The sequence below is a fragment of the Didymosphaeria variabile genome (genome assembly GCF_027946475.1).
Source record: "Didymosphaeria variabile strain IMI 356815 chromosome Unknown scaffold_4, whole genome shotgun sequence".
In the NCBI taxonomy this organism is placed as follows: domain Eukaryota; kingdom Fungi; phylum Ascomycota; class Dothideomycetes; order Pleosporales; family Didymosphaeriaceae; genus Didymosphaeria; species Didymosphaeria variabile.
In genome coordinates, this window is record NW_026611623.1 from 1,870,270 (window position 1) to 1,896,673 (window position 26,404).

The following is a 26,404-nucleotide window of genomic DNA, read 5'->3' on the forward strand; positions in this document are numbered from 1 at the left end:
TCTGCTTGGGCCTAACGCATAGGGGTATTGAGCGTACAATGCATCATCTTGAAGTCTATCTATGTACATGTACCAACTTGCAATGTTGACGATTCCACCACCTCTCACTGTTACTGTTGCAAATCCCGCTGTATGATTTCCTGCACATATCCAAACACTCTCTTGGCAACCGGCACACTTTGCCGTATACAGAACCCATGCACCCACCCCTCCTCCTCATCGATCTCCATAATCGGCTTCCAAGTCTCCTCTCCCTCTTCCTGACTCCCTCGCGCCCTAATCAACTCATCCCGCGTCTCGGCCGCGACCCAATGATCCTTCTTTGCGAACAGGAAGCGTAAGATGGGGCGCGGTTGCGGATGCGCGGTGGGCGTGGTGAGACCCCATATCTCGTCATCCCACGTGTCGATAGTGATCTCGCGCATTTCGTCGCGCGCCATGTGGAGTGCTTGATGGACGCCGTGGGGGGACTTGACGAAGGATGCTGTAACGTGGGCAGCGTCTGCTGGAAAGGACATGACCGTGCGGACGAGGAAGGTGAATGCTGACAAGGGAATGAAGAAAGTGAGGGCTTTGGCGAGAAGAGAGGCTACCAGAGGGAAGGAGGGGAGTGTGAGGAGTGGCTGGATTTTATTAGCTCGATTTCCTAATATCAAGATTGAGATACGATTAAATCGTCTACGTACAGTAGCCTTCCTCCCACTGTCGCTCTTCGCAATGTGCGTTACCGTCGGAAAGAGACACACGCCACCTGCTATCTTTACAGCTTCTATCTCTACCTTCGCTTTCTCTCTCACCTTGCGGAGAAGCTCAAGCAAAATGTACGATCCCACAGAGTGTCCCATTAGTATTACGCGGACATCCCGCAAGCCATGCTTCTCTTTTACATCGCGAACAAGGTCCTCAAGTACAAATTGAGATCTGGTAATCTGCTCTTGCAAGCTGACGGGTGGCTGGTCATCTCTTTCCTTCTCTGCAGAAGCCTGGAAGCCAGAAAGACTTCGGCCGAATACGTGGTATGCTGTTGAATAAGGAGAATCTTGCGTGAGGAGGCCATATAGGTGTGTGAGAAAAGTGCGGTAGTATTCAATGAGTCCTGGATTACCGGTGATGAAGTAGATAATATATGCGCGTTTGGCTTGAGTTGCAGATGAGTTGTGGAGATGAATCTGTGAGGCGGGAAGCGTTGGAGTCATAGCGTGGTGATGGAGCGAGAATAGGTCTTTCGTACACCTCGCTGCTATGACTTTCAATGAGAGTTGCACTATATTTTGCCTTTGCCGCGATTCATCTGACAACGTTGTTGTCTGCAGAATGCACATGGGAGCGGTCGAGATTTGCGGATGCGCTAGCCCTTTGCCGTCCAGCCGCCAGCTCAAGCGGACGCTAGCGTGTTTATCGCCACGACGTCTCCTTCAGTGAGGGCTCCAGGGCTGCCTACCTCCACGTGATGTCCTTCTCCAACACCTCCGCACAAGCTTCCATCAAGCTCTCTGCCATATTCAGTGGATATGGCGCCATTCCCTCAAGAAGCACAACCGGCGTTGAGTGCTGACGCTGCTCAACCCCACCCGTTGAAACGATCAGGCGGCGCCTCAACAACCCACCCCTTCTTTGCCACGAATTGAAGAAGCGCCGGACTATCGAATGGATTGTTAATCGCCTTTATGCTCCACGAAATTAAACTCCTCGCCTTCAAGTTACGTTCGCTTTTCTGCGGCCAACCTCTGGAGCTGCAACTTTGCTACGCGCCATGCTTGTGGTCTACACTTCTAGACATACACATGAGTTATACAACAGTTTCAGCTATTCAAAGCGGAAAAGTCTACTTTCCCTACATGTCCTCTTTCTGGTACCCGCTTGGTCATGTTGACAATTCGGTGTCCTCACAAGTTTCGGCAGAGCCCGTTCACCACGTACTACCGATGGCTCAGGAGCGCGCCGGTGTGCTGGGGCCCAAAGCAGACACAGCAGCTGTTTACTAAATCAGAACAACCGAACAGAAGCAGATCACGGATATGTTCATCAGCTGATTGAGAACAAGGACCGAGTGCTACACTGGTGCTCACAGCCACAAACACTGCGTGCTTATAGAGTCGATTCCGAATACTATAGAAATGATGAATCGAGTCGAATTTCCGTACGAATATGCAACTGGACAAAGCGCCGACTGAAAGTCCAGACTCTTGACTTGGTTCACTATGTCGAAGCCCATGGATCGCTGTCCATCCTTCGTCTTCTAGTGCCTTCAACATTAACACGAGCAAGTCTTTGCCCTTCTGTTCGATCGACTTATTTTAATGTGCTTCTTCCTAAGCATCTCTTGCTAGACTCGTCTGTCTTGTTTCCCACACGCGTTCACATTACAACCTGATAGATCTCGCTCGCTTTTGTGCTTGTAGTCACCAGAAGGAGTGCAAAAAAAAAACGGACAAGATGATCAGCCGCGCCAGCTGGCTCACAGCACTCGTTGCTTTGTCAACGTGGGTGAGTTATGACCCTCTGTACTCTGAGACGTGATCGATCAGGTTTTGCGGAAAAATAGTGGCTGAAGTACTGACAAAGTAGAGTGCATCTGTGCTATCAGCACCGACGGCAGCGGCGGAGTCGCCACAGCACGATAAGCGTCAGTCATCCTTTTACACATTGACAAGGTTCGTGCAGTCCCGAGTCTATCTTCTGGCCTTGTCTGGCAGCTATAACACCGCATACTCGCTTGCATGTCACGTCTAACTGTACGCTTTTATGTTCGTCAAACCAGCGCTGATCCCAAGAAGTACTACTAGCGTGGCTGGAAGCATTTCTACCAGCAGCATTGTCTCAACGACGACTTCGACCGCCCCTGATACTACGCAAACAACGACCCTCAGTGTAGCTGGCAGTGTGTCGACTTCAACGTATACGACAACCCGCATCTCCAGTGTTCCCGAAAGTGTCTCGACACCGGAGCCGATGACCCCTACCTCCACTTCGACGGTGAAGGCTACGACAACTATCACTGTTCGCCCATCCACCTCGACAAGCACACCGACAAGCACACCGACAACCATACCGACAAGTACATCGACAAGCACATCGACAAGCACATCGACAAGCACATCGACAAGCACATCGACAAGCACATCGACAAGCACATCGACAAGCACATCGACAAGCACACCGACTACCACACCAACAAGCACGTCGACAAGCACATCGACAAGTATATCGACAACCACACCGACAAGTACATCGACTACCACCTCGACAAGTACATTGACTACCACCTCGACAAGTACATCGACAACCACACCGATAAGTACATCGACTACCACACCGACAAGTACATCGACTACCACACCGACAAGTACATCGACTACCACACCGACAACCACCTCGACAAGTACATCGACTACCATATCGACAACCACATCAACAACCACTTCAACAATCACTTCAATAATCACTTCAACAAACACGCTGATAAGCACTTTAACAAACACCTTAACAAGCATTTCGACAAGCACTTTGACAAGCACACCGATAAGCACTTTGACAGTGTAGGCAATGTGGCGATTCAGTAATGGCTGGACTTTGCCTTGCTGTATTATGTCTCGAAAGAAGAAGGGCGGGATAATCTCCTTACACTGCTGCTTTCAACATTAAGTTTCGAACAAGTGTAGCCAATACGTACTATGAAATTGACCTCCTACCTTTCAAATAAACTTCATGCACGCGCGTATCTCCGGCTTAGCTCCAGATTTGCCCATACTAACTAGAACGGGCAACCATCGGATCGGTTGTCGGCATAAAGACATGGAACGAAAAACCCTCACCGACTGCCGCAGATCTGATCTTCTAACTGCTCTCTTAAACTCTCGTTTGATACTAGATCCCTGGTGGTCTGGCGGAGGAAGAGATGGCATCCAGGAATGATGAGCCACAGGCTCAAGAGACAACGCCGCTATTGCCTCGCTCAGCGGAAGCGGAACGAGAACTCGCCGCGGCGAAAAAGCGGGGTGCGTTCCCGGCGCTTTTATGTGCTTTCGTGGTGAGCAACCAATGTTTGTGTAAAATCATTACAACGTGCGCTGACATGGCTTCGCTGGTAGACATCGCTATCGTTTGGCGTTACTCAAGTTCCGTAAGTGACCTCGTCTGTTTGCTTGGTATTATGCACGTAATCTGACCTTGACAAGCATGCTTTACATTTTCCGGGTTATGGCCTGCGATGCATACTACTCTGAGCATGATGTTTTACATCCGCCAAAAGACCGCTGCGCGCTTCGGGAGATTGAATCGCGGACCGCGCGGGAAGTTGCAATTATTGGAATGTCGACGACACTTTTCGGTGTCGCAAATTTACTGGTCGCTGCGTGGTGCATCAAAAGACTGGGTGTCAAAACTGCGTTGTTGATCCAAATATTCTGGCCAGCCGTGCGATTGGCAATACAGAATTGGGGTGCAATGACGGGCGGGGCAAGAGGTATCTTGATCATGCAGGCGAGTCAAATTATCACTATTGTGGGGGGCCCGAACGGGTACGTCCTCGCACTGAATTCCTTCGTCACGGATGTCGTCAATCCAGAGGCACGGACAGGAGCACTGGGTCAGATCCAAGGTTGCATGATGCTAGGTGCGGCCGTTGGCTTTCTTGTCGGAGGTGTTGTTGGTGATGCCTTCGGCATCCTAGCACCCTTCCGCATAACACTCTTGCTCTTTCTGCTGTGCTGCGTATACGTTGCGCTTGCATTGCCAGCACTACCTATCGACAAGAAAAACACAGGTACGAGAAAGAAGCCCGTAGGACTTATGCGCTTCTTTGGACCGCTGGGAATTTTCGCACCTCAGAAGTGGACGCTGCGAGATGGACGCACCAGCAGGCAATATGGTGCGCTGATGCTGGGCATAGGCGTGTTCCTGGCTATACTTGCGACCGGATATCTCAACACCCTGCTGCAGATGTATGCCACCACTGCATTTGGCTTTGGCACTTCGGCCAATGGGTACTTGATCTTCATGTACTCCTCTTTACGAGGATTGTACCTGTACCTAGCTTTTCCACGCATCATCAATATCGGTCGCAGGTGGCTACAGCCTCCCAATGGCGAAGCAACCAAGATCGAGACAGCGGCATCAGAGCCCGCGGGAACATCACCAAATGAGGTCGAGATTGCGGATCCTATGGACGCTGAGACCGAACCACTCAACCCGCCACAGCGCGAGAATGAGGAGGAGACTTTTGCATTCGACTTACTCTATGCGCGATGCAGCTTGCTCGTGGACGGTATTCTAACCGGCCTCTGCGTCTTCGTATCGGAAGGGTGGCAGATGTATATTGTAGCGGTTTTGTTACCGCTCGCAGCAGGCACAGGATCTGCATCTAAGGGTAGTATATTGCAGATGATTCCGAGCAAAGACCGTGTGGATGCTTTGAGTGGCATTACGCTCGTGGAAAACATTGCGCGGTTGTCGACTAGTAAGTATACATCCACATTCTTTTCATTACACGGTGTCAAGAAAGCTGACAATGAGAAGTCTCGGTGTTCGGATTCGTATTCGCCGCTTTGGCGGAAGTAGGAAAGACGCACCTCGTGTTTGTATGCAATGCTGCGGTCGCACTCGTTGGATTTGTCGCGTAAGTCTTCCTAGTGCATTTGAAGTATATTTGCTGAAGTGTAACAGCATACTATTCTCTCATTTTCCACCCGAAGGAGCAAGGAGAATCGAAACCTAGTGATACTTGAAACAAGGATCTGTCCTCGTAGCAATACGATACGTTACTCCAACCCACAGAAAACACACAATGAGTTGGCCTGCTATCTAGGCGGAGTATCCCAGTTCTCCAGCAACATAAGTCTTCAACACCTTTGGCGTCCCAAAATATGTTGGTAACCTTGCCAACTTCGATAGGACCAACGACATCATCGAGGCGTGTTGCCTTTGCGCCCTTGATAAAAAGGATGCGCAATGCCTCCGCGACAGATACTGCGTGGTCGGCCCATAATGTGCCCGGAACTTGTCCCAGCGGGACTTGACAAGTTGTCAGGCCTCCAACGCCCTCCCTCGCATTCGGAAGCGGGCAGACGGACCAGGCAGAACCACCAGCTACAAGCATACCGAGATTGAGGAGGTCACTGTTGGGCTGCAGGATTGAAGCACTTCGTTGGGTAAGACGCTGTATATAGCCTGCATAAATATGCCGGGATACCAGAGGAAGGGCGAAATGTTGGCGACCACGCCGAGAGCTTACATTTGTACACGATCCTCAGGTGTGACGAACTGATCGTGCGCGGTTTGATACGTCTGCGTCGGGGCCTCCTTCCCAATACCTCAAATGCGTCTAAGGCTACTTGAATGGACTAGTCTCCGGTACAATGGATCTTCGTATGACGGCCTGCCAGGACATACTCTCGAAGCGTGTCGACGAGTTCTTGCGCGGTATTATAGATTAGACCGTACGATGCCGATTTGTTACATCCCGAAGAGTGGCACATTGGAAAGTGATATACAAGAGTTAACGTGGACGTTGTTGATTTAAGGACAGATCCGGAGCCTGCGACGGTGTTTGCCGAGAAGGAATATCCAAGGTCTCTTGACAACGTTGAGGTTTAGCGGAGAAGGAAGAAGATAAGTGGACGATGTCGTCCGTGTACGAATTTCTTTGCCAGGCGTGCACTTTAACACGTGCTGTTAGGCAGCGGTCGTGGGAATAGCTGTGATTTGATCTGGGTTGTTGTTGAGTGGTAATGCCTAAGACGGAACCGTGGTACGCGAAGGGGTTCCTTACTAGCATTGAGAGTTGCGCAGTTAACCTCTACATCGCCGATTTCACTTTTTTCCTCCTACATCTTCCAAACTCTTGTTCGCATACGTCCGTGTACAGTGAAAGGTAAACTGGGACATCCGTGCCGGCATTGATGCAATATTCGTCCCCAAATTACGCCGAGAACAGTCAAGGAAGAGACTTTGATCAATAATCGAGCTGGTATAAGCTCCAGGCTCGTAAATCAGCCTTCCATAAGGTGGTGTATTCCACCACGCTCGCTAATTATTCAACCAAGTCACGGGACAAATTTGCGCATACACCAATTCTTTCCAAATCCCCCAAACCCAAACAAAACGTCAAATACACCGCATTTAAGCTTACCTCGACCTTGCGATGGCTACCTTCGCACCTCCTGTGCGCCATGGCGACTTCCTTTATAGCTCCGTCCTCTACGCCGACCCGGGCAACGGAAACCATCACACGCGCGCCGGCACCGCTGAGCTCGCCGCCTTGCTTCGCCCGGAAGCCCCAAACTTGTACTCCAACTTCAGCAAGCCTCCGCCAGCGATGCCGGCCAAGGACCCGGTATGGCACTGGTAAGTCCATGTGGGCCCGTCAATGGTAAAGGGTAGAACCTTGGAACATGCGGCTAAGATGCCTAGGTATGCGGCGCAACTCATCCACTATGGACTTCCCGTGACGAAGGACAAGAATGTGGCGAAGGTGCGGTTGCTGAACGCGCTGAATCAGTTCAAGCTGGAGGTGCCGGCTTGGATCTCGAAGGTTGAGAGCGAGTTGAAAAGGGAGTGGGAGGGAGAGAATAAGAAGATGAAGAAGTCCGCTTCTAGTGGAGTGCCAAATGCAAAAGCCGCAAAGGCTACACAGGTTGCCGGAAGTGGGACGCAGATGCTGCCTTTGAGCCAGGGGATCAATGTGCATGGTAGGTCTGACAGGAACTACGTTGGCGTCGCTGCTGACTTACCTAGTCAACGTGTCGATGAGTGCCGGTATGCCCATGATCCATCAGTCAGATCTTGCGCAAGGTAGCAGCATTGGCCAGAAGGGACAGCGGAAGCGTGGCAACGATGATCCAGTAGGCAATGGACCTACGCCAAAAAAGGTAGAGACGCCCAACACAGCACAACGAAGCTTCGAATACTAACTTACCTGCGTCTATCAAGAGACCATCAGCTAAGAAGGTGGCAAATGTTGCTCGAGCAACGCCTATCCCTGATCTCCGATCAGCTATGTCGCCCACCCCTTCGCAGGGCATGTACACGGCAGTGCAGACAGGCACGAAATCGAGCGCAAAAACACCTCGTATCAAGCAGGAACCCACTGCAGCAAGGTCTTCTCCCATGGCATCTCGAATCAAGCGGGAGAGTGAACCAGCACGTGTTGCCGTTCCCAAACCCAGGACTAAGCAGACAGCGAGCAAGAGGGCCGCGTCTTCCTATGGGACAGAAGCAGAACCAACCAGCTCCCCGTACTTCTCGTCTTTGATCAAGCAGGAGAGCGATTTGGCAGATGTGTCGGCTCCCAGACCTAGAACGAAGCAAACAGCGAGGAAGTCGGCAGGTGGTCGTGCACCGACTTCCAGCTGGCTGACCGAGCGAGGACCAGGTGACACCATCGTCGTGAGTGGTACCTACGAGCTTTTAGCCAACAACGAGCGAGCTTACATGGTCATTCGCCGCGACGCCGCCCGCGATATCTGGTGGTCAACCATCAGTACTGGCGCTCTTAGCTTCACGATCAAGATGGATCCAGGGCCGACTCCCACGACGTTGTACCAGCCTTTCACGGTTGGATGGCGCATGCGCAACAACGACACCGGCGAGCTGAGGTTCGGATCGGGCTGTACAGGCGAATTTAGGTTCATCGAGGGTGCTTCTGGCGACTTGACGGGAGTGCTGAGGAAGGTGCCGGGTTTTGGCGATGTGGAATTTTACGGTGGTAGAATGGCAGGCTTACCCCAGGTTGGTGATCTGCAGACGGAATGGGATGCTTTTAGGAGGGATGCGTATGGGCGTTGATGTGTATGCTGGAAGACATTGGGGGCGCGATCTTCGCGACTGCCACTAGCCATCGACCAGTCGAGCATCTGAACTCTAGGCTTTTGGAAGCCATTCACTCTAGTATACGCTCGTGCAGTACCTAGAATACATCCGCCTTCAACATCTCTTGTACCTTGTCGGATCAAGAAGACGCCCTTCTCAAGCACGGTCGTGATGGCGCCCTGAATATACACAAGTCGATCAAGCCTAATCGACTGATATCAACGGTTCCTTCGTCTTCTTCCCCGGCCAGTCTCTTTCGAATTCCTCATCCCACGGGATCCTCAATTCTGTGATGCTCTGGCCCTTTGGTAGCTATAATCGTACCGTTCGAAAAACGCCTCTCAGGCCGGTATGGCCTTGTTCCGGTCTGCTTCGATATTCGCCATGACAGTCACAGTCCCAATGCAGCCATGCGAGATATCGGAGTGCCGATCTGAGCTCAGAAGCAAGAGCTTCGTTGCCCACTAGAAGCACGGCTATTGTATGTTCCGTGATGATCGCGGGAAGGTTGTCAGCGACGGCGCACCGTGCCTCGGCTCGCGCCCCACCAAACACGCTCCTCGTTCATCACCAAACAAGCCGGCAGCAGAGGAAAGCCGCCATCCGAAAGGACGAATCCTCTCTGCTGTTTCGAAACAAGAAGCCCAAGGCTAACATTGTGCGAGCCTCAGGTTTGTTTCATGTTGTCGCTGCCACGCTAGCGACGCGCCATTTGGCATCGTGGGGCGCTCAGGAGACGTGCAATTCGTCTGTTTCATCGTCGAATGGCCGATGCACGTTATATAATATCTAGCTCATCTCGGTCAACCGAGCTATCGTGACGAGCACCATATTTGTATTTATATTTGTAGTCGATGGCTGCCGGCCAGCTGAGCTGAGCCTTCTGTTTCCTCTTTCGAATCAACATACCGCGTGCTTCCGGTTGCATACGTGTTACCTCTGAGTTTACGAGCTGAGCTTCCGCTTCCGCGGTGTACATTGCGCGGGCTGCTCGTTGCAAGATTCTTCACTGGATTTGCATTTGGGTTTGACTTGTAGACAACATGTCTTCCACGCCTGTTCCCCCAACGCTGCGCAAGAAGGTGCTGCGAGTGCTCTTCATCTCGCTGCTCCTGGACCTGGTACGTCACTCGCATCGTTTGCACCACCGTCCAGTGTACACAGACAGAAACTCACAGTCGTGTGCCACAGATATCCTTCACATTCATTCTTCCGCTCTTCCCTAAGCTCCTCGAATTCTACCGCGACCATGAATCCGCGCAGAACCACGCCGAGCCCACCCTTCTCGCGCGCATCCTCGCCGGCCTAAACGCGTACAAGAACTCGTTCGCCAAACCCATCAACGACCGCTACGACATCGTCCTCCTTGGTGGTGCCCTCGGCTCGCTTTTCTCCTTCCTCCAAGCCATCGCTTCGCCCATAATTGGCACACTCTCCGACCGCTACGGGCGCCGTACCGCGCTGCTATGGTCTATGACGGGCAACGTGCTCAGCGTAGCGCTGTGGGTCGCAGCGACCGATTTCCGCACATTTTTGGCAAGCAGGGTGGTGGGAGGACTGAGCGAGGGAAACGTACAGTTGGCAATGGCGATTGCGACGGATATCAGTGACGAGAGCCAGCGCGGGGCCACGATGGCGCTGGTCGGCGCGTGCTTTAGCATCGCATTTACGTTTGGCCCTACGCTAGGAGCGTGGCTGTCGACCATCCAGAGCGTGAAGGACAACCCGTTTGCGACTGCGGCAGGGTTTTCGCTTTTCCTCATTGTAACGGAGACAGCGTACCTGTACTTTTGTCTTCCGGAGACCTTGCCAACGTCCAGCGGAGTAGAGAAGAAACAGACGAACGGGAAAGTGGTGAAGGAGGAGAGCGAGGAAAAGCCGCGCGTGCGCACGAACTCGCACACCCTCCTCAATGCGACGCACTTCTTCTTCATCCTCTTCTTCTCCGGCATGGAATTCTCCCTCCCGTTCATGACGTACGATCTCTTCTCCTACGGATCCAAGGACACAGGCCGACTCCTCGGCTTTATAGGACTCATTGCATCGCTGCTGCAAGGCTCGGTCGTACGACGCACCCACCCACTCAAGGTCGTGAAAATGGGCGTTGTCAGCTGCACAGTTGCCTTTTTCCTCCTCGGTCGTGTAGAGAGTCAAAAGGGTCTATATGCAGCTGCGGCGCTGCTGGCCGTCACCAGTGCAACTGTGGTCACGGGCTTAAACAGTTTGAGCAGTTTCGAAGCGAGCGCAGGCGAAAGAGGTGGAAAGCTTGGAAATCATCGGAGTTTCGGTACGTGCATTTGCTCAGAGTGTTGCTTGCATCTGGTTGCTAATATATCCTCAGGTCAAATCGGTCGCTCCCTTGGACCGCTGATCTTCTGCTCGCTGTACTGGTGGGCCGGGCGGGAGACTGCTTATGCGGCAGGTGCCGCCGGAATGATTGCAGTGTGTGCGCTGGTTTTCGGTGGACTGAAGGTACCACCAGGGACGGAAATTGTACGAAAGGGCAAGGCGAAAGCAACGTAAGCTGTGAGACGGATGGATTTATAGTTCGCTGTAAAAATTGGAATGATTTGATATTGCGATGCACCTGGTTGTTTTTTCCAGTGCAGTCCTGGAATAGGGCTCCCAGAGTAAGGGCGTTCGGTGTTCACCTGGCCGCTCAGAGGCGTGGCCCATTGCAAAGAGAACACAATCGAGAAGGATCGCGTAGTCTTGGAGAACAGAAAGGGATACTGAAGATAGAAGGGTATTCGGTCAGTTCTCTATCGATATGGAAGGTAGTACAAGCCGGTACTCGAGGATAAAATTCACGATCGAAAGCTTGTTCCCACCTCCGATTCCAGTCTGCAATTAGGTTGCATAACTGTCCGTGTAGCTGGATGGGCAACGAGCGGACATTGCCGTACGCATACATGATCCGGCAATTACGATGCCTGCTGTGACAGGACGAGGTTGTTTGGCCATTACACATCACATCTCCATGCTGTTCGTCCGCGAAGATTTGTTACCTACTGGGTGATCGAGGCCTGTTTGTGTTGAAGCCTTACAGATCGGCCTAGAAGCTAATTTCGGGAGATTGCTTTATTCGAAGGAAGGCTCGAAGACGACAAGGGCTATGACCTTTGCAAGGCCCTAGGCATACAGGAACAGGACTTGAGATTGATTTGAAGCTGTAACAGCACGTCCCACCGACAGTCCGTCCCTACAACCATGCTAAGAACTGACCGGAGGCTTTTCACAGTGCCTTGAACGGTCCGCTTAAACGATTGTCCCGCAATCAGCTTCGTCTTTGGTACGTTGCCTCCCGCGAGCTCTCTGAGAGGTGTCGTCCCAAGCGTTGGGAAGCGGCCCAACACTTTGGATGATGCTTTCATTGCCATGACGAGACCTCGACCAGCATCCCGGAGCTCGAAAGCTCCAATGCGAGTATTTGATGCCGCGTCATTTCACACAGCAGGTCAGGAACGCGTGCGGCACCGTTCTTGATTCCTCAGAGAAACGTCAAGTCACCACGGTCGCAGTGCCGCTGCTCCCCTTTTCGAGGTGTTACGCCGCATCACGATTTCTAGGGTGGTGATGCGTCTGAAGCTGATGCTGACTTCGCCTTATTGAATCCGCATGAACGCCCCCGTCCGGATCTGGATTCCTGAAGAGCCCTTTGCACGAATCAAGGAAGGACGGGGCTCAGACACTCCCCGATGCGTTGAACTGCTTACCTATCGCCCTGCGCAGCTACCGTTGCTTCGACGAAGCTCTTCACATACCTAGTTCAAGCACGACCACGACTCAACCACCTCACAACCTCATCATTTTTCGTGAACTGCTCCGAATCCTCCCTACCTTCGCCCACCAACGCACCGTCATATTCCTTGTTTTCCTAGACCTACGCTAAGAGCTGTCAGCCTTACCCTTCACCCGAAGCAGTAAGACCGAAATTCGATACTCCCTGCTCGCGTCGGGGATCCTGCATGCGCTAGCTTCTCCTGTCTGCTCGCCAAAATGTATTTTAGGGCTGGCTCCGCTTTTCTTGGAGTGTGTCACGTGTACACAAGTGCTGACTACGTAATGGCGGTTATCTCTTTCAGTTTTGGCGATAGGATAGCTGAGAGTATGCGGTATGTGTAAGGCTACTGATGCGCGCTGTGGATGATTAATACGTGAGCGTGACTGTCGCGTATGTACCGTCAGTGAAGAGACGGACCCGGAGAAGGCTTTTTAGATCGGACGTGATGTTGATCTTGGGCCGATTGAACAGCAGTTCGCCGATCGCGATCGTACTGTGTAAGCTCGATAATCCCCGATGGCAAGCTTGAAAATCCGTGGTGATTGAGTTCAAGATGTGGAAAGTATGAACAATAATATAGGCAGAAGAATATCTACAGCATAAAATGAGAGCCTTTTCCCAGTCGTCATTAAGTCCTGGCCATGACAGCCTCATCGATTTAAAAGCGAAAAGAAATTTTGGAAAACGCTTGATATGCAACAGCCATGAAAATGCGGAGAAAGCCACCAACGCCGGTGCCGAAGCACATATGCAATCGTGATAAAAACAACGCTCAATGCAGTTGTGGGGTATAAACAGAAGGAGACAAAATTTGTCAAAATATAAACAGCGAATCGAAGGAAAAGTTCAAAGGTGAAGGTGAAGGAAGTTTAGCCGAGGCACAAGAGGCGGTTGGCTGACACTGCAGTGGTGCTGCTGCTGGGGAGCAGCATCTCGTCCCACCAGCCATCACGAAGCAGCGAGGCCGGGTCCTGCTTCGCAAGCCAGATCCGCATGCCTGAGACACGCTTGAGGACGGCAGGTAGAGTATTCTTGTCACCCTCGCGAATTGGCACGACGCGCTGGTAGAGGCAGTCGCGCTTGTCGGAGTTGGCAGTGACGGCGGCGATGAAGACAGGCCAAACAGGGTAGATCGCAGTGTAGAGATGTCCCTTGACAGGAAGGGAGAGGATGACTTGGGTCAGCGCATCGTTGAGCTCCATGATCATGGGGTTGAAGCGAGTCAGACTGTCACTATTGTCAGAATATGTGTGGGACGCAATGTGACGGAACATCAACTTACCCATACAGACGACACCTCAAGTAGATAAGTGCGGCGAGCCTGGAAGTCTCTGCAGTAGCGAGGATGATGTCGCGTCCATCGCCTTGAGGTTCCGGGGTCCACTGCCTGAGGTTCTGCAGCTGTGTCTCCAGCACTTGCGCGTACATGTGCTTGTTCGGTCCGTTCTCGGTCGCTAGCGAGTTGATGGAAGAGATGAAGAAGACAAGTTGAGGGGACATGCCCGAAATGCTGCTGATCTTTTGCGCATCCCCATTCTGCATGCCGTCTAGCCAGTTGTTGGCCTCCAGAGACTGAGGCAAGGGGGCGTTTTCAAGCGTGTACGCGGGTTGACCAGTACGTGCAAGCACGAGCTGAGTGCGCATGTAGAGAGCTGGCTCTGATGCGTGGTCGATGAACTCTGATGGAATGATGTCGAAGATGTTGGCGTGGACGGACCAGCACAGACTCGTCTCGTCCGAGTCGTTGATTGCGCCGTGATGCATAAGCAGCATGGCTGTGGCGAGAGCGGCGTCGTAATTGTCCCCATTGCTGATCTGCTGGCCCAGGGCCTGGAAAGCCTGGCCAGAGTAGTAAAGTTCAGCCTGGTGGTAGCGCTCCTTATCTGAGTGAAGGTATTCGCGGATGTAAGAAGCGCTGAGGCTCAAGAGAGCATACTTGGTGCTCTCGCAAGCGTTGGCGGTCTGGAGAAGTGAAAGGTAGGTGTTGGTCTGGGTCGCAGTAGTGCGGCCGGGGCAGATACCGTTGATGAAGAAATCGAACAGAAGCTGTTCGATGTCTCCACCAAAAAGGCTGCTGTCAGGCACATACTTGACCAAGCTTGTGTATGCCTCTTCTTGAGAAGCCGAGCTATCGAAAGAATGAACCGAGTGGTGTGCAGAGTGTCCAGGCGAGAATGGGCTGCTCGACCTTCCTCGCGTGACATCCATGTCTGCCATTGGTGAATCAACTAGACCCAATCAACATTAATCCTTGAGCTCCGATGGTGTATGCTTACCCTTTGCACCCGTCAAGTCGGAGAGCTCGCACAGAAAGTCCTGGCAGGCATCTGCCTTGGACCTTTGAATGTGTCGGATCCGCTGGATGACAAGTGTGACAGCGGCAGTGTCCTGGATGAGCGCTAGGTAGGGCTGCTGTGCCTGTAGTGTGGTCTTGAACTTCTCAAACTGCTTCGCGTTGAGTTCCCCCAACCGCCAGTACAGCTGTCCAAGCACCTCCAGCAGTACCACACCCGGCCCTTCTGTGATCATCCATTGCCGTATAACCAAGAGGTTGCGCCTGCTGTTCCTCTGGTTTCCCTCTGTTGGCAGGTCGACTACCCTAGCAAGAAGACGGTCGATGTGTGTGCAGTCCAGGCATCCGAAGTCCGGTGACATGGAAAGGTGTTGGAGGGCATCGTTGGCGGCCTCCAGAGCCTTCACGAGTCGTCTGTCTGCGTCCATTGTTGTGTTGTGATGCTAAATGGAGTCGAGTAGAGCTGCCCGGTGCTGTTGTCCGTAGATCCGGAGATTGCTGTAGGGACTGTGAAGTAGCGGACTGAGAGAACTTATGGTATGTTTGAGGGTCTGTAAAGTGCAGGCCGATACCCGTATCGGGCTTGTATAGCGTGGTGAAGTCGGATGTCGGTAGTGTACAGTTGAAGCTGTGCTCAGAATGTGGAGAACAGTAGCTAGTAGCACCCCGGTCGCCGACAGGAATAGAAAGGAGTGAAGAGGCTCTGTGTACCGAGAAAGATGAAACGCGTGAGAGGGGAGCGTATATACGCTGAGGCTGCCCGCCAAAGGAAGGCTGATTCTGACGGCGCTCCTAGCCGGCCAAGTCCCCGAGGAGGATACCCCAGGCCCAGCACCGACCTCGACCGTCGCTGCAAGTGGGCCATGAGCTTAATCTGCTGCTGGTCCGTCCACGACCCGCGAGCGGAAGGAGGCATTGCTACATCATGGCCGCTAGATGCGCCAATACATGACTGTTGCTGGGCGGGAGGAGCTTCCGTGGGCGCTTCCACACACGACGCCAGCCACGAGCGCTCGCGACGATGAAGGATGACTGCGCATACACAAAACAGGGAGCTTTCGCATCGCTAGAGGAGTCGAGTGCTGGCGCACGTCAGCGGTGCGGTGCCGGGATTGTACAGTGCTAGCGAGAGCGTGAGGACGTGTTAGGGAGCAGGCGCATGGGTCGACGCGCCAAGTCGTAGGGAGCGGGTGGGGGCGCAGTCGCCGTCGGCCCACAAGGGGAAACTCGTCGTGTCGACCTTTTTCCGGTGCGGCAGTGCCCATGCTCACGACGACGCCTGCACCATGGCACCAGCACGATCGCTGCATGGGGTCCCTTGGACGTGCGTGCGGCTCTTGATCAAGCTTTTGCCAGGATGGCCTCCTTGGAGAGCACCTTTCGCACGTGTCGCTTAATGGACCTCTCGTACGGCCAGAACAGGCGTCCCCGAAGTCCGTCGACTCCGTCCCATCTGAGACCTCTGTCCTGTGCAACGTCGCCCTCGGTCACGCATGTTCGCGGCTGTAGCCAGAATTCCACGAGCGGCGTTGGACGCCCATTCGGACGTTCCAGAGCAGCAACAGACAGGCAGACAACCGTCGGGGACGAACAGTCGTATGCACTCTCGCAGTCCTCTACTCACTAGTAACACCTGCTACATTGCAGTGATAGCGCCATTGCACCTGCTGTAGCCAAGTTTGGCTGCATTTTAACGCACTCAACACTGACCATCTAGCAGGCAGCTACCGCACTCTCGCGTGATCCGACCAGTTCTTGCAAGACGTCACTACATTTGGCCAGACATCTGGCTTTTGATTGTCTGTTTACGCAATCCTCATCTGAGCTCATTTCCGCTTTGTTGATTTCATTTCCCTGAGATATCTCCTGCCCAATGTGCACATCAGCAATACGACTAGTAACACCACTTGCCACTTGAGTCTGGCCACAATATTGTTTAAAGTCGCACGCCTCCTACTCTACCGCTCTGCTGGACTCGGCGATGGCGAGCACCGCAGGAAAGTTCTGTCTACGAGGCCCCCAACGAAGCCTGTTCATCGTAACAAGTCACTAGCCGGCAATACCGGTAAACGCATGTAGCGACGACCTTCGAGGAAATAGGGGCGAGCTCTTTTCACACAGATATTGTACTGATAACGCAGATTACAGCGTCTACGAAGGCGGTGCAGGAGACACTTCCACGAAGTGATGAGTGAGGGCCGTTTTGCTCCGGTCCCCAAGGGGTCATGTAGCCCCAACGGTGAGGTGAATTGGGAAACATACACCAATGAAATGAACAATCAGGCGCTCCTGCACCCTGCAGGGACCTCGTATGCGCAGTGCGCAGTCTACACACCGTTCCAAACGCAAGGCTTGTTGTACGAACGGCTTCGCTTCAATAGGCCTCGACCGTCTCACAAACTCGCATTCTTTGAAGGAAACTTCCCTATTCGCAAGCACGCAACCACTCCATGTGAGAGCGTTTGTAGCGTTGTCAACGAACTAGAAGCGTCCGTGATGCCGGGCAAACTCCTCCGACCGGACATTTCCGAAGGCCGCAAGCAACGTGGGGTAGGAAAATAACAGATGACCATGCATGCCATATTTGGGCGCTGTACAACATCGTTGTCGACCCCAACAAGCTATCGTCTTGCTCTAAAAGCAGCAGCATACGAACCTCCTGCTCCGTATCTCCCGTTCACTGTAGTCCGCGAACGTCTCCATTGCTACATTCTATTGCTATTACCTTGCACAGCCCCCGATCTGGCTTCGACCCCAAAGCCTTCTCCTATCGTTCCCAATGCGGTCAATGTGGTTTCTCGTGTCGACAAGCTTACAATTGGCCGCATGCGGCACAGCCCCCACCTTTAGCCATAAATCCAGGACGCCAGCGATTTCATTCGACAAACCATCTGTAAGTCTGTGAGGTATTACGGTTCACATACACCTCTATGTACGTTTCCAACCCAAGTGACGATCGGGGGCAGGCCCAATACCCGCTTTGCCTTTTCTGGGGAGGTTTGCGATCGTAATGGGGCCAAGTTTAGCAGACCTCCTCGCATCCTTGTAGTTCGCAATTCGCACCTCGCAGTCAACAGAACAGCATTTCAGGTGAACCTTCAGGAACGGCCCCAGCCTCGCTCCCTTGCTGCACAAAGCCTCCACAAGTCGACACAAGCATGCCATGGTGTACTTGGCACTGCAAAAACACGACTCGCTCTTCGTGATCTAGGTACCATGCAGAAGATGCTCACGCGACTCAGCAGTGCAAAGCGCAAACTACTGCTTGCCTGGGACTGATCAGGCCAGCGTACCTGCAGCAAGCACTCCCATCAGCAGCGCGCCGCTTCGCCCGTGATCTGAGCCCCTGTTAGGATCGCACCTAACCCGTAATAGTCGGGAGTCTCACACATCTTTGCCTATTCCGGCGTTCGGCCCAAAAAAATGTATCACGTCAACAACGTTGGATATTTTCCTCAATCAGATAAGAATCTGCTGTCTGCGCGCACGGTGGCGCTAGCGCAACGGGAAGAATGCTCCGCGTGCCAGAGATAGATTTAGAGTTAGGAATAGGCCGTCGGAGGTGGTGTTTCAGGTCGCGAGGCCAGTGAACGTCCCCGATGTCCGACAGGGCTAGATGGGGTAGAAACTTGCGACGGGTAGCTACGGCTGTGGGCCCTCTAGAGTTGTCGTGAGTCGTGCAAGGCTTTCTGGGTGCCTCGCTACCGAAGGCCTGTACATAGGGCTGATGATGTCCACCAGTCTACCTAAGGTAGTGTCAACCGTACGCTAACCTTGAGATATGATAGTCAGTCGATAGTCCCATCCGTTCCTCGCACGTTAAAGTATGGACTTCTCCTAACGATTTTCCAGACCAAAAGTCAAGCGATCTGAGAGTTCCTCACTTGCCGCAGTACACTCACTGCGCCCCAGCCTTTCGTCTAGCGACGCTCCCATATACCGCTCTACCCGTAATGACTCGTATTTCGCTTGAAACACCACGATCGTAGATCAACCTGACCCGGCCAAATTTAGAATCACGAACGCAAAAACTTGATGTTTTGCAACTTCCAATGGTTGCGTCGAACATAGCCTGTCGCCACTTCGTCAACTCCATCCTAAGCTCTTACTCTGCTGCGCGAACACGAACGTATTGAAGTCAAACGTCCAGTCATGGTCGTGAGCGGTCAGTATGTCAGTAACTCCGGCTCGCAGCGCTTCGATGATCCGAAACAACTAAAGTATACAGGAACAGACCATCTACAAAATTTGTGTCGGTACGCCGAACAACTTCCTCGCGGACTTGCAGAACCCCATATATGCTCATGATCTGCTGGACATGTAGTAAGGTATGTGGCTGTTTAAGGGAACACTATTCTCTAGTTACGAAAGTCGGGAGATAAGGAGCATGACAAAAAGGTGCCGATCCCGTCCCTTGAGTTTACACAGCATCCGAAGCATCGAACTTAGTCAGGTCCAGTCGTTCGTTACTTTCTGCTATTGTGCGTCAGAAACGGTATGACGAAGTATTTAGATTGTTATCACGATAAGGTAGGCTTAATTGAAGAAGTAGGATCTTGCAATCCGCAACGACCTCACTATGGAGGTACGACTTTCATTGGAGGCTTCGGGGCTCTAAGCGCTTCATTAACGGCCTCGAAAAAAGTGTGCCGGCTTAGCCAACACAAACAGAAGGGTAAATATACTAGAATTTAAACATCAGAAGCAGTCATGAATGCAAGCTCAACCCAAAACCCAAAATCATCTGTAATCCAAGGAAGCTTAGAAGTTGCCGCTCGCGGTCTTTGTTGACGACGCCGCAACACTGACGCTCTTGACGGTGACAGTCTTTCCATTGACACCGGTGACCCTGACGTCCACACTATCTGTGCCAAATCCAGAGGAGTTCTCCCAGAAGTTGTAAGCGCTGCGCGTAGTGGTCTTCCAGCTGGAGCCGCCGTCGGTCGAGACCTCGAGCTTGGAGACGGCAACGTTGGAGTTCATGACTTGCATGCTGAACCAGTAGGGCGATGTACCTTCCTTGTTCTTCAAGACGATAGGCGAGGTGATGCCGCAGGGAACGATGGAGTAAGTGATAGGGATGATGCCATCAGACTTAGTGCCGATCTGAGTGAAGGCGTTCTCGAAGAGGTCGAGCTTATTGACGGCGCATTCGGGGCACTGGTCGACGACCTGAAACGCGAATTAGAAATGTTATGGACTTGTGCAAGTGGCATTGTCCTCGCGCGGACGAAGAAGGTACTTACCATAGCCTTAATGCTCTTGCCAGCCTCGTTCGTGACCTCAACACAGGAACCGCACTGTGAAGCATCCCAGCTTCCTCCGAAGGCTGTCCCAAAGAGGCTGGAAGGGATAGTGTATCCCGAGAATGAACAAGCTCCGCCGGCCAGATTTCCACCGTAGAACGAAGCAGTACCTGTGACCGAGCCAGCAGCGCTGGTGTTCTCATCAGCGGCAGTGTCAGAGACGGCAGCAGCCTGGGACGATTGAGCGGGCGCCGCCACTACGGAGCTCGTGGCGGCAGCGGCCTGGGAGGCCGACGATGAAGCACCGACCGGCGAGGGGACGACGTAGACGGTCTTGACCTTCTTGCTCGAAGTAGAGGAAGAGACAAGATCCGACGAAGGGAGGACGAACGTCGCCAGGGTGGTCGGAGCATGGGGTGTGTGCGTGGGAAAGGCGGAGGGGCCGTTAGTGGTCGTGTTTCCGATGGGGTAGTAGGGAACCTGTGGGGTTGGCGACGGCTTCGTTTCCTCCGTGCTTGGGGTAACGATCGCGGAAGGCGCAGCATTTGAGGTGGGCTGGACGGTAACGGTGATTTTTTCGATCGAGGTCTCAGTGACAGTAATGCCCGGCGCGCACTGTCCCTGCGCAAGAGCGAGTCCCGCGAGGGGCAGCATGGCCATGAAAGACTTCATTTTGATTTCTGATGTAGTTCTTGAATACGCGATTTGTTCCCGTAAATTGTTCCTTGGGTAACACAGAGGCTATTGATGCTTCAAGCAAACGCACTAGCGCGTAGACAAAGTGTGTGAACGAGTGGATGCGAGTCTACGGACTCGACGTGAACACGGATAAATACAGCGAAAAGAAAGCACAGCACAGCGGCTTGCGAAAAGAGAGAATGAGCGTGAGAGACCTAAGGTAAGGCTAGAAGATCCAAGGGAAACCGGCGTCCGCAAACTATATGTATGTGATCCTGGGACAGCTTTCAAATCAGCAAAACAACCTCAAGTGGAAATTTACGGGCTCAAGGTGGAGCGCATATCACGGGAGTCAATCTTGCGGGCGTGGTTCCGCAGGACGAAAGCGCCATTTCCAACGCTCTCGCGAACGCCACACGTCTAGGCTTGCGTTCTTTAGGGATCGCCAGGTGCAAATGTTGCTTGGCGAGATGAGCAACATGGAGTGATGTGGGTCTGGAGATGAACGTAATGGAGATCAAACGTGAAGCGCTTCCTTCAATTTCTCAGCACGTGATAGCACTAGTGCCCCGTCCGAACGCCGATTGGTCGCACCTAGAGTCAACCCGCGACGCGACGGTTCACAACTTAATACCCCGCCGCCACCGCGAGACAAGTGCGCAGACATACATCAGAACGCGGATACCACGTTTTGCGTTGACAGTATCGTGTCCCACCGCTTGCCGGAGCATATGCAGAGTGCCATGTGGATAGCAGCTTCATGTTCTTCAACCGAGCGGACGACACCTCTCACTAGCGCCTAAGGGTACCGATTGGGCTCAATTTGGCATTAATACCATACTGACATGTTCGGAAAGTCCTATTGAGACTCCCTCTTATTTTCCAGTGATTCCGGCGTGCGTTGGCTACGTATCGGCCAAACTCGCAAGAATGAGACCGGAATCTGCGAACTAAACCCTGGGATGAGTCGACATTCAAAGTGCCAGCAAACTCTGATCAGTTTTTTTCTCCTGATACTGGGGAATACCTGTCACTCTGTGGCCGCTAACTGAAGCACTGATCCACGTAAATCACGTTCAATTGGACATGTAAAGTCCGCCCAAGGCTCTGATGGGCTTGTTACCTGTTCGTTGACCACCGCTTCGCTTCGGATTATTGTCTGGGTCGGTGGCGATGATGCAGCCGCCATGCTAAGGACTATCATCCGACGAAAGCTGGACTGGACTATACGATCAATGCAGGCTTGTCCCTTGATGCGCTGGCTGGATGCGCCCAAGTCGATGGTGTGTTGCACAGGAACAAGCAAATGAGATATGTATGGCAGCCCAATGTCCAAAGTTTATCTCAGCTAGGTAAGTTTCGTATCTACACGAATGACAACTTGTCCCTCCTACCCTACTGCGACAGTTTTGTCACAGGTTTATCATATACGGCGTCATGCAGCGGCCTAACTTTACAGAATGTAGACCCCAATACCTGCCAAAAATGCCTTGATCGAGCGATATCACTGCAGTGGCTCTGTCCGGTTAACACCTCTCGAGCCACAGACTCGAATCACGTATCATGGCTGCGTAGCCGTATGTGGAGCTGGTTACTACCTGTGGCCGGGTAATCCCAGCCACCCTCACCACGTGGATCTTACCCATTCTTGATACTTTGTTGCAAGCCCAATCAAGACCAAGGTTTCCTGGAGGGCTGTCCAAGCTATCAGCCGCTGGGAGGGCAACCCTACGCCCAGTCTGGCATCGATCTTCTGCGATATTGAGATATCAGGGAAGTGTACCTTTTTCGATATTATAAAAAACTTCCGATTTGAGGATGCGCAAATCAACTTCTGCGCTCGACAAGGGAACACCTGTGGAACATGCAACTTCCCGATTCTAGACAAGTTGAGCGAATTCAGCAGTATTCGAGGCTAGTCTTTCGTCTTGATGAATATATATCCGTACAAATTGAAGCCCGTCATATCTATGACGAAGGTAGCGAAAGGTCTACTACGAATCGTGCTATTTAGCGAAGCGTGAAACTACTGAGTTCCAGAAAGACACGCATTCAGTGACACGCCAAACTGGCAGGGTATGTTCAGAATAATCGACAAAAAGTAGTTGTGCTAATCTCCATTTCGACTTTGAGGTTTTCTTCAAACCTTAGTGGTACCTATTGAAGCAGGCATGTCAATCATTGTGCCGCAAACTCTATCGAAGTCATGGTGGCCGGGAACAAAGCTTTCGGCGATCTGGGGAGTCATATCCAAGTTCATAACGTTGCTATGGGGTTTTTGTTGCCCAGATTCTCGTAGTAGTCTTGTGTTCAGTACTCGATCGTAACTTAGTGGCGTCTGATAAGCTCCAGCGGAAGCTAAACAAGACAGTGATCTTCTCTGCTGGTCCCTCAGAGACGAAACGACTCGACGCGACTACGTTGCTTACTCCCATGGGTAACCGCAAGCCGCTCACATGACTCGGGTAGGCTGTGAAATAAGCAGGAGCTCGTAGATATATCCGAGTGCGAGCGTTGCAACACTAGAATTCTCAGCCTGCACCTGATACGCCTCGATCCAGACAATCCTCCGGTTGACTGATTCATAGAGACAAGGCATTGTCTTCCAGCATAAACGGCCCCAACGGACAATACCAATATTGGGAGTAGAAGTTGAGTGTAGGAGTAATAGATAGCTAGGGTGGCGGAAGCTGCCCAGATACACTATCCTAGAACGGTGGCACCTGCCAGGTGCGCGTGGGAAGCTGCTTCTTCGAACGATCTGAAGATGCGTCTCCGATGCTAGTCCACTCAACACTGAGAGAGAAGTCACCGCACTAAGTCCTCAAGCCTTGGATCAGCTCAAAGGCAAGTTGGGGAACTACAGGCGAGCACTGTATCCTACTATAGGGACGTTCCTCCCCGCTCGATCGATGACAGCTCACTCGAGCTAGCCGTCTATTATCTCGCTATGACCGCTCATTCAGGGCCACTACCAAGCTCGGTTCATTTAATTTCCGATCGTTACACTGGAAATGATGTACGAATCTAAGTAACGATGCTGTATCCCCCACTCTAAAATGATGCATACGCAAATGACTAGCCTACACAATTAGTCTGTGCGGTTTTTGAAACCTTCGTAATGGACAAGTGGCAGCACTCTGCGATTCTGAGATGGGGCACAAGCAGCACGCCGCAATCCTAATGGACGAAAGGGTGCGGTCACACAAACCACCACCGTTAACGCCCTGTATCGACCACGATCACTTTGCGCCCATAGAGCGCACCTTCCCAATGTTTGCTGCTAGGGTCAGGCATCAGCAAGGATCCATCCTTTGCGACTCTCCAATCACTATTTCCGCAGCTTACCAACCCCGCGTTGCTCTACTTCACAAATATAACAACCCTGCTATCCATGTCCAGAAAGGCTATCCGTGAAATTAAAACCCTACCTTGGAGGCCTAATTCGCCGATGCCGTGTCTTACAAACGCGCATGATGCCGCCTCCACAATCAGCCTAAACCGCATGCGCACAACCCTAGGATCATACCGCGAGATTTCCATAAAACATGGCATCCCTTACGCACTTTTTTCCATGTCAGAAAAACACCACAGTTACACCTACCGCTCTCCCTAGCTATATATAAACGTCGTCCCACTGCCCTTTGAACCACTCCATATTAGCATCTTCACTTTTGCTCTCTTGTAACTTTCAACATGCGATCACACGCACTCTTCCTCGCAATAGTCGTGCCTGCGTTGGCCCTAGATTGCAGCGAATGCGGCGGCAACATCTTCAAGAACAACATCGAGATCTGGAACGGCTATCTTCTGCAGGTCGCCGGCCAGCTGGGTATCAACATCCAAAATCCCTGCGTCCAGGGCTTGGACGTGTACAAGACGATCGTAGAAGCGGGCGGAGGCATGTGCGTGGAATTCCCCGGGAATATTAGTATTCCCGCGCCTGCGTAAGTGAAAGCGTACTTTTAATATGGTAGAGTGGTGCTGATGTATGACAATAGATACGCGTGCTATGATCAGTCGACGGTGAAGCATATGGTACGTGTTTAGCCTGGGAACACAATATGGAGGGTGCGTTGGTTGGTAAGGTGTCTGACTGCTGTAGAATACAACATCATCATGTACATATCATGCGACCGCCACTGGAAGCCGGTAGTGCAGAGTAGAGGAAGACTGCTTTTGAGCGCCTTTCAATATACAACACTAGCTCAAGGCTCGTAATCCGCATAAGAAAGAGCGGGTGAAGGTCTTTCTGTTCATTAGAGTTGATATTATCTAGATTTGCGAGCATGGAAAACATGCCAGTAAAGTGCTTCTTGGTCGACTTTATTGTTTGGGTAACGTTTGTCTCTAGATGGATGAATATGGAGATGGAATGCACCATATCGCCGTCCAGGAACCCTCCGCCTTCGCCTTCTTAATCTCCACCCCTCCTCTTTTCAAAATCCTGTCCCTATCCCCCATCCAAATCCCCAAGGAACCAAAAATCATCCAAACCCCACGTCCCCTGGCCCTCCCAGCCCTCCATCGCCTCCATACCCTGAAAACCCCCCATATCAACCCCAAAACCCGGCTCCACCATGGAAGCCGGCGTGCGCATGGTATTCCCGACAGTCCCAGCATCGCCCAGCATAACCTCACTAGGCATGCCCTCTCCCTGTTCATCCTGCAGCGCCAATACCCTATACAAAAGCGCACACACCCTATCACCCGCCTCCCTACTCAGCCCTTCTTTCTCTTCTTCTCCCTTCCCATCCGCTTCTGCGAACCGTATACTCACCAGGCTGATCGCCGCACTCAGATACCAATAATGATGATTCCCCCTGCCAGGCCTCATGCTTCTCTCCTCCAGCAATCTCAAACTGGCTGTGGCCGTGGCTTCGGAAACAGGTCTTGCGATGCGTGTGATGAATGGGGAAGAAGAGTGATACGCGATGTGGGCTATTAGCAGGGCGGCGCGGAGGTAGTCGAGGCGGAGGCAGGTGAGGGCGAAGTTTGGAGGCGAAGCATTGAGGAGGGCGGTGTGTAAGGTTATGATGGACTCAGCAGCGGAGAGGGTAGTTGTTGTTGTGTAGATTTGGGAGGTATCCGGTCGCTTCTTGCTTTGGGATGAGGTGTACAGCGTGAGTGGCTGGTGTATAATGATGAGAAATTGGCGGAGCTGCAGATCTAGAAGTGTCGAAGCCATCAACGCTCGTGGATCGGTCCAGTGGGGGAGGTTGTCGAGGGCGATTTGGATGTCCTGCTCAAATTGGAGAGTATCGGCGAAGGAGGGCGGGGAGTGCAGTGAGTTCGCGATCGCGCAAAGCTTTGCGCGAAGACGAAGTGAGCGTACGGAGCAGTGGAGGTAGGAGGTGTCAGTAAAATTGTGGCATGGTTGGGGGTCGATGAGATCCTTCATGTCGGGCTGAAGGTCTAAATCGTTGATGTTGCGTGGCGCTGCGCAGTCATACTGCAGACTCGAAAGGGTCGATGATATTCCTTCCCAATCAATTAGCCACAGTCTTCTCAATTGATATTGATGTTTCTCACCTTTGTCAATACTGGCCTGCATCTCCAACTCCATGGCCGTTGCCCAAAGCCTCCGTCTCATCT

At 52.3% G+C, this 26,404-nt stretch overlaps 9 protein-coding genes across 9 annotated transcripts; 5 read left to right on the top strand and 4 right to left on the bottom strand.

Annotated features, from left to right (window-relative positions):
• Nucleotides 1-110: 110 nt before the first annotated feature.
• N0V89_005513 (uncharacterized protein) lies at nt 111-1,196 on the bottom strand (the record flags this gene model as incomplete). The annotated part of the gene is made up of 2 exons (XM_056214290.1): nt 111-623; nt 687-1,196. The coding sequence occupies 2 exons, from the start codon at nt 1,194-1,196 to the stop codon at nt 111-113; spliced, it is 1,023 nt and encodes a 340-aa protein (XP_056071557.1).
• A 1,240-nt stretch (nt 1,197-2,436) lies between these two features.
• On the top strand, nt 2,437-3,563 carry N0V89_005514 (uncharacterized protein; the record flags this gene model as incomplete). Its single annotated transcript, XM_056214291.1, has 2 exons — nt 2,437-2,487; nt 2,883-3,563. The coding sequence occupies 2 exons, from the start codon at nt 2,437-2,439 to the stop codon at nt 3,561-3,563; spliced, it is 732 nt and encodes a 243-aa protein (XP_056071558.1).
• A 637-nt stretch (nt 3,564-4,200) lies between these two features.
• N0V89_005515 (uncharacterized protein) lies at nt 4,201-5,559 on the top strand (the record flags this gene model as incomplete). Its single annotated transcript, XM_056214292.1, has 1 exon — nt 4,201-5,559. The coding sequence occupies one exon, from the start codon at nt 4,201-4,203 to the stop codon at nt 5,557-5,559; it is 1,359 nt and encodes a 452-aa protein (XP_056071559.1).
• Nucleotides 5,560-7,141: 1,582 nt separating this feature from the next.
• On the top strand, nt 7,142-8,784 carry N0V89_005516 (uncharacterized protein; the record flags this gene model as incomplete). The annotated part of the gene is made up of 4 exons (XM_056214293.1): nt 7,142-7,344; nt 7,411-7,688; nt 7,735-7,868; nt 7,930-8,784. The coding sequence occupies 4 exons, from the start codon at nt 7,142-7,144 to the stop codon at nt 8,782-8,784; spliced, it is 1,470 nt and encodes a 489-aa protein (XP_056071560.1).
• Nucleotides 8,785-9,851: 1,067 nt separating this feature from the next.
• N0V89_005517 (uncharacterized protein) lies at nt 9,852-11,331 on the top strand (the record flags this gene model as incomplete). The annotated part of the gene is made up of 3 exons (XM_056214294.1): nt 9,852-9,929; nt 10,000-11,095; nt 11,150-11,331. 3 exons carry the CDS (start codon nt 9,852-9,854, stop codon nt 11,329-11,331), a joined length of 1,356 nt encoding a protein of 451 aa, XP_056071561.1.
• Nucleotides 11,332-13,461: 2,130 nt separating this feature from the next.
• On the bottom strand, nt 13,462-15,313 carry N0V89_005518 (uncharacterized protein; the record flags this gene model as incomplete). The annotated part of the gene is made up of 3 exons (XM_056214295.1): nt 13,462-13,819; nt 13,875-14,820; nt 14,869-15,313. 3 exons carry the CDS (start codon nt 15,311-15,313, stop codon nt 13,462-13,464), a joined length of 1,749 nt encoding a protein of 582 aa, XP_056071562.1.
• Nucleotides 15,314-19,646: 4,333 nt separating this feature from the next.
• N0V89_005519 (uncharacterized protein) lies at nt 19,647-20,803 on the bottom strand (the record flags this gene model as incomplete). Its single annotated transcript, XM_056214296.1, has 2 exons — nt 19,647-20,057; nt 20,132-20,803. 2 exons carry the CDS (start codon nt 20,801-20,803, stop codon nt 19,647-19,649), a joined length of 1,083 nt encoding a protein of 360 aa, XP_056071563.1.
• Nucleotides 20,804-24,505: 3,702 nt separating this feature from the next.
• Nucleotides 24,506-24,859, top strand: N0V89_005520 (uncharacterized protein; the record flags this gene model as incomplete). The annotated part of the gene is made up of 2 exons (XM_056214297.1): nt 24,506-24,756; nt 24,811-24,859. 2 exons carry the CDS (start codon nt 24,506-24,508, stop codon nt 24,857-24,859), a joined length of 300 nt encoding a protein of 99 aa, XP_056071564.1.
• A 403-nt stretch (nt 24,860-25,262) lies between these two features.
• N0V89_005521 (uncharacterized protein) lies at nt 25,263-26,375 on the bottom strand (the record flags this gene model as incomplete). The annotated part of the gene is made up of 2 exons (XM_056214298.1): nt 25,263-26,290; nt 26,342-26,375. 2 exons carry the CDS (start codon nt 26,373-26,375, stop codon nt 25,263-25,265), a joined length of 1,062 nt encoding a protein of 353 aa, XP_056071565.1.
• Between the last annotated feature and the right edge of the window lie 29 nt (nt 26,376-26,404).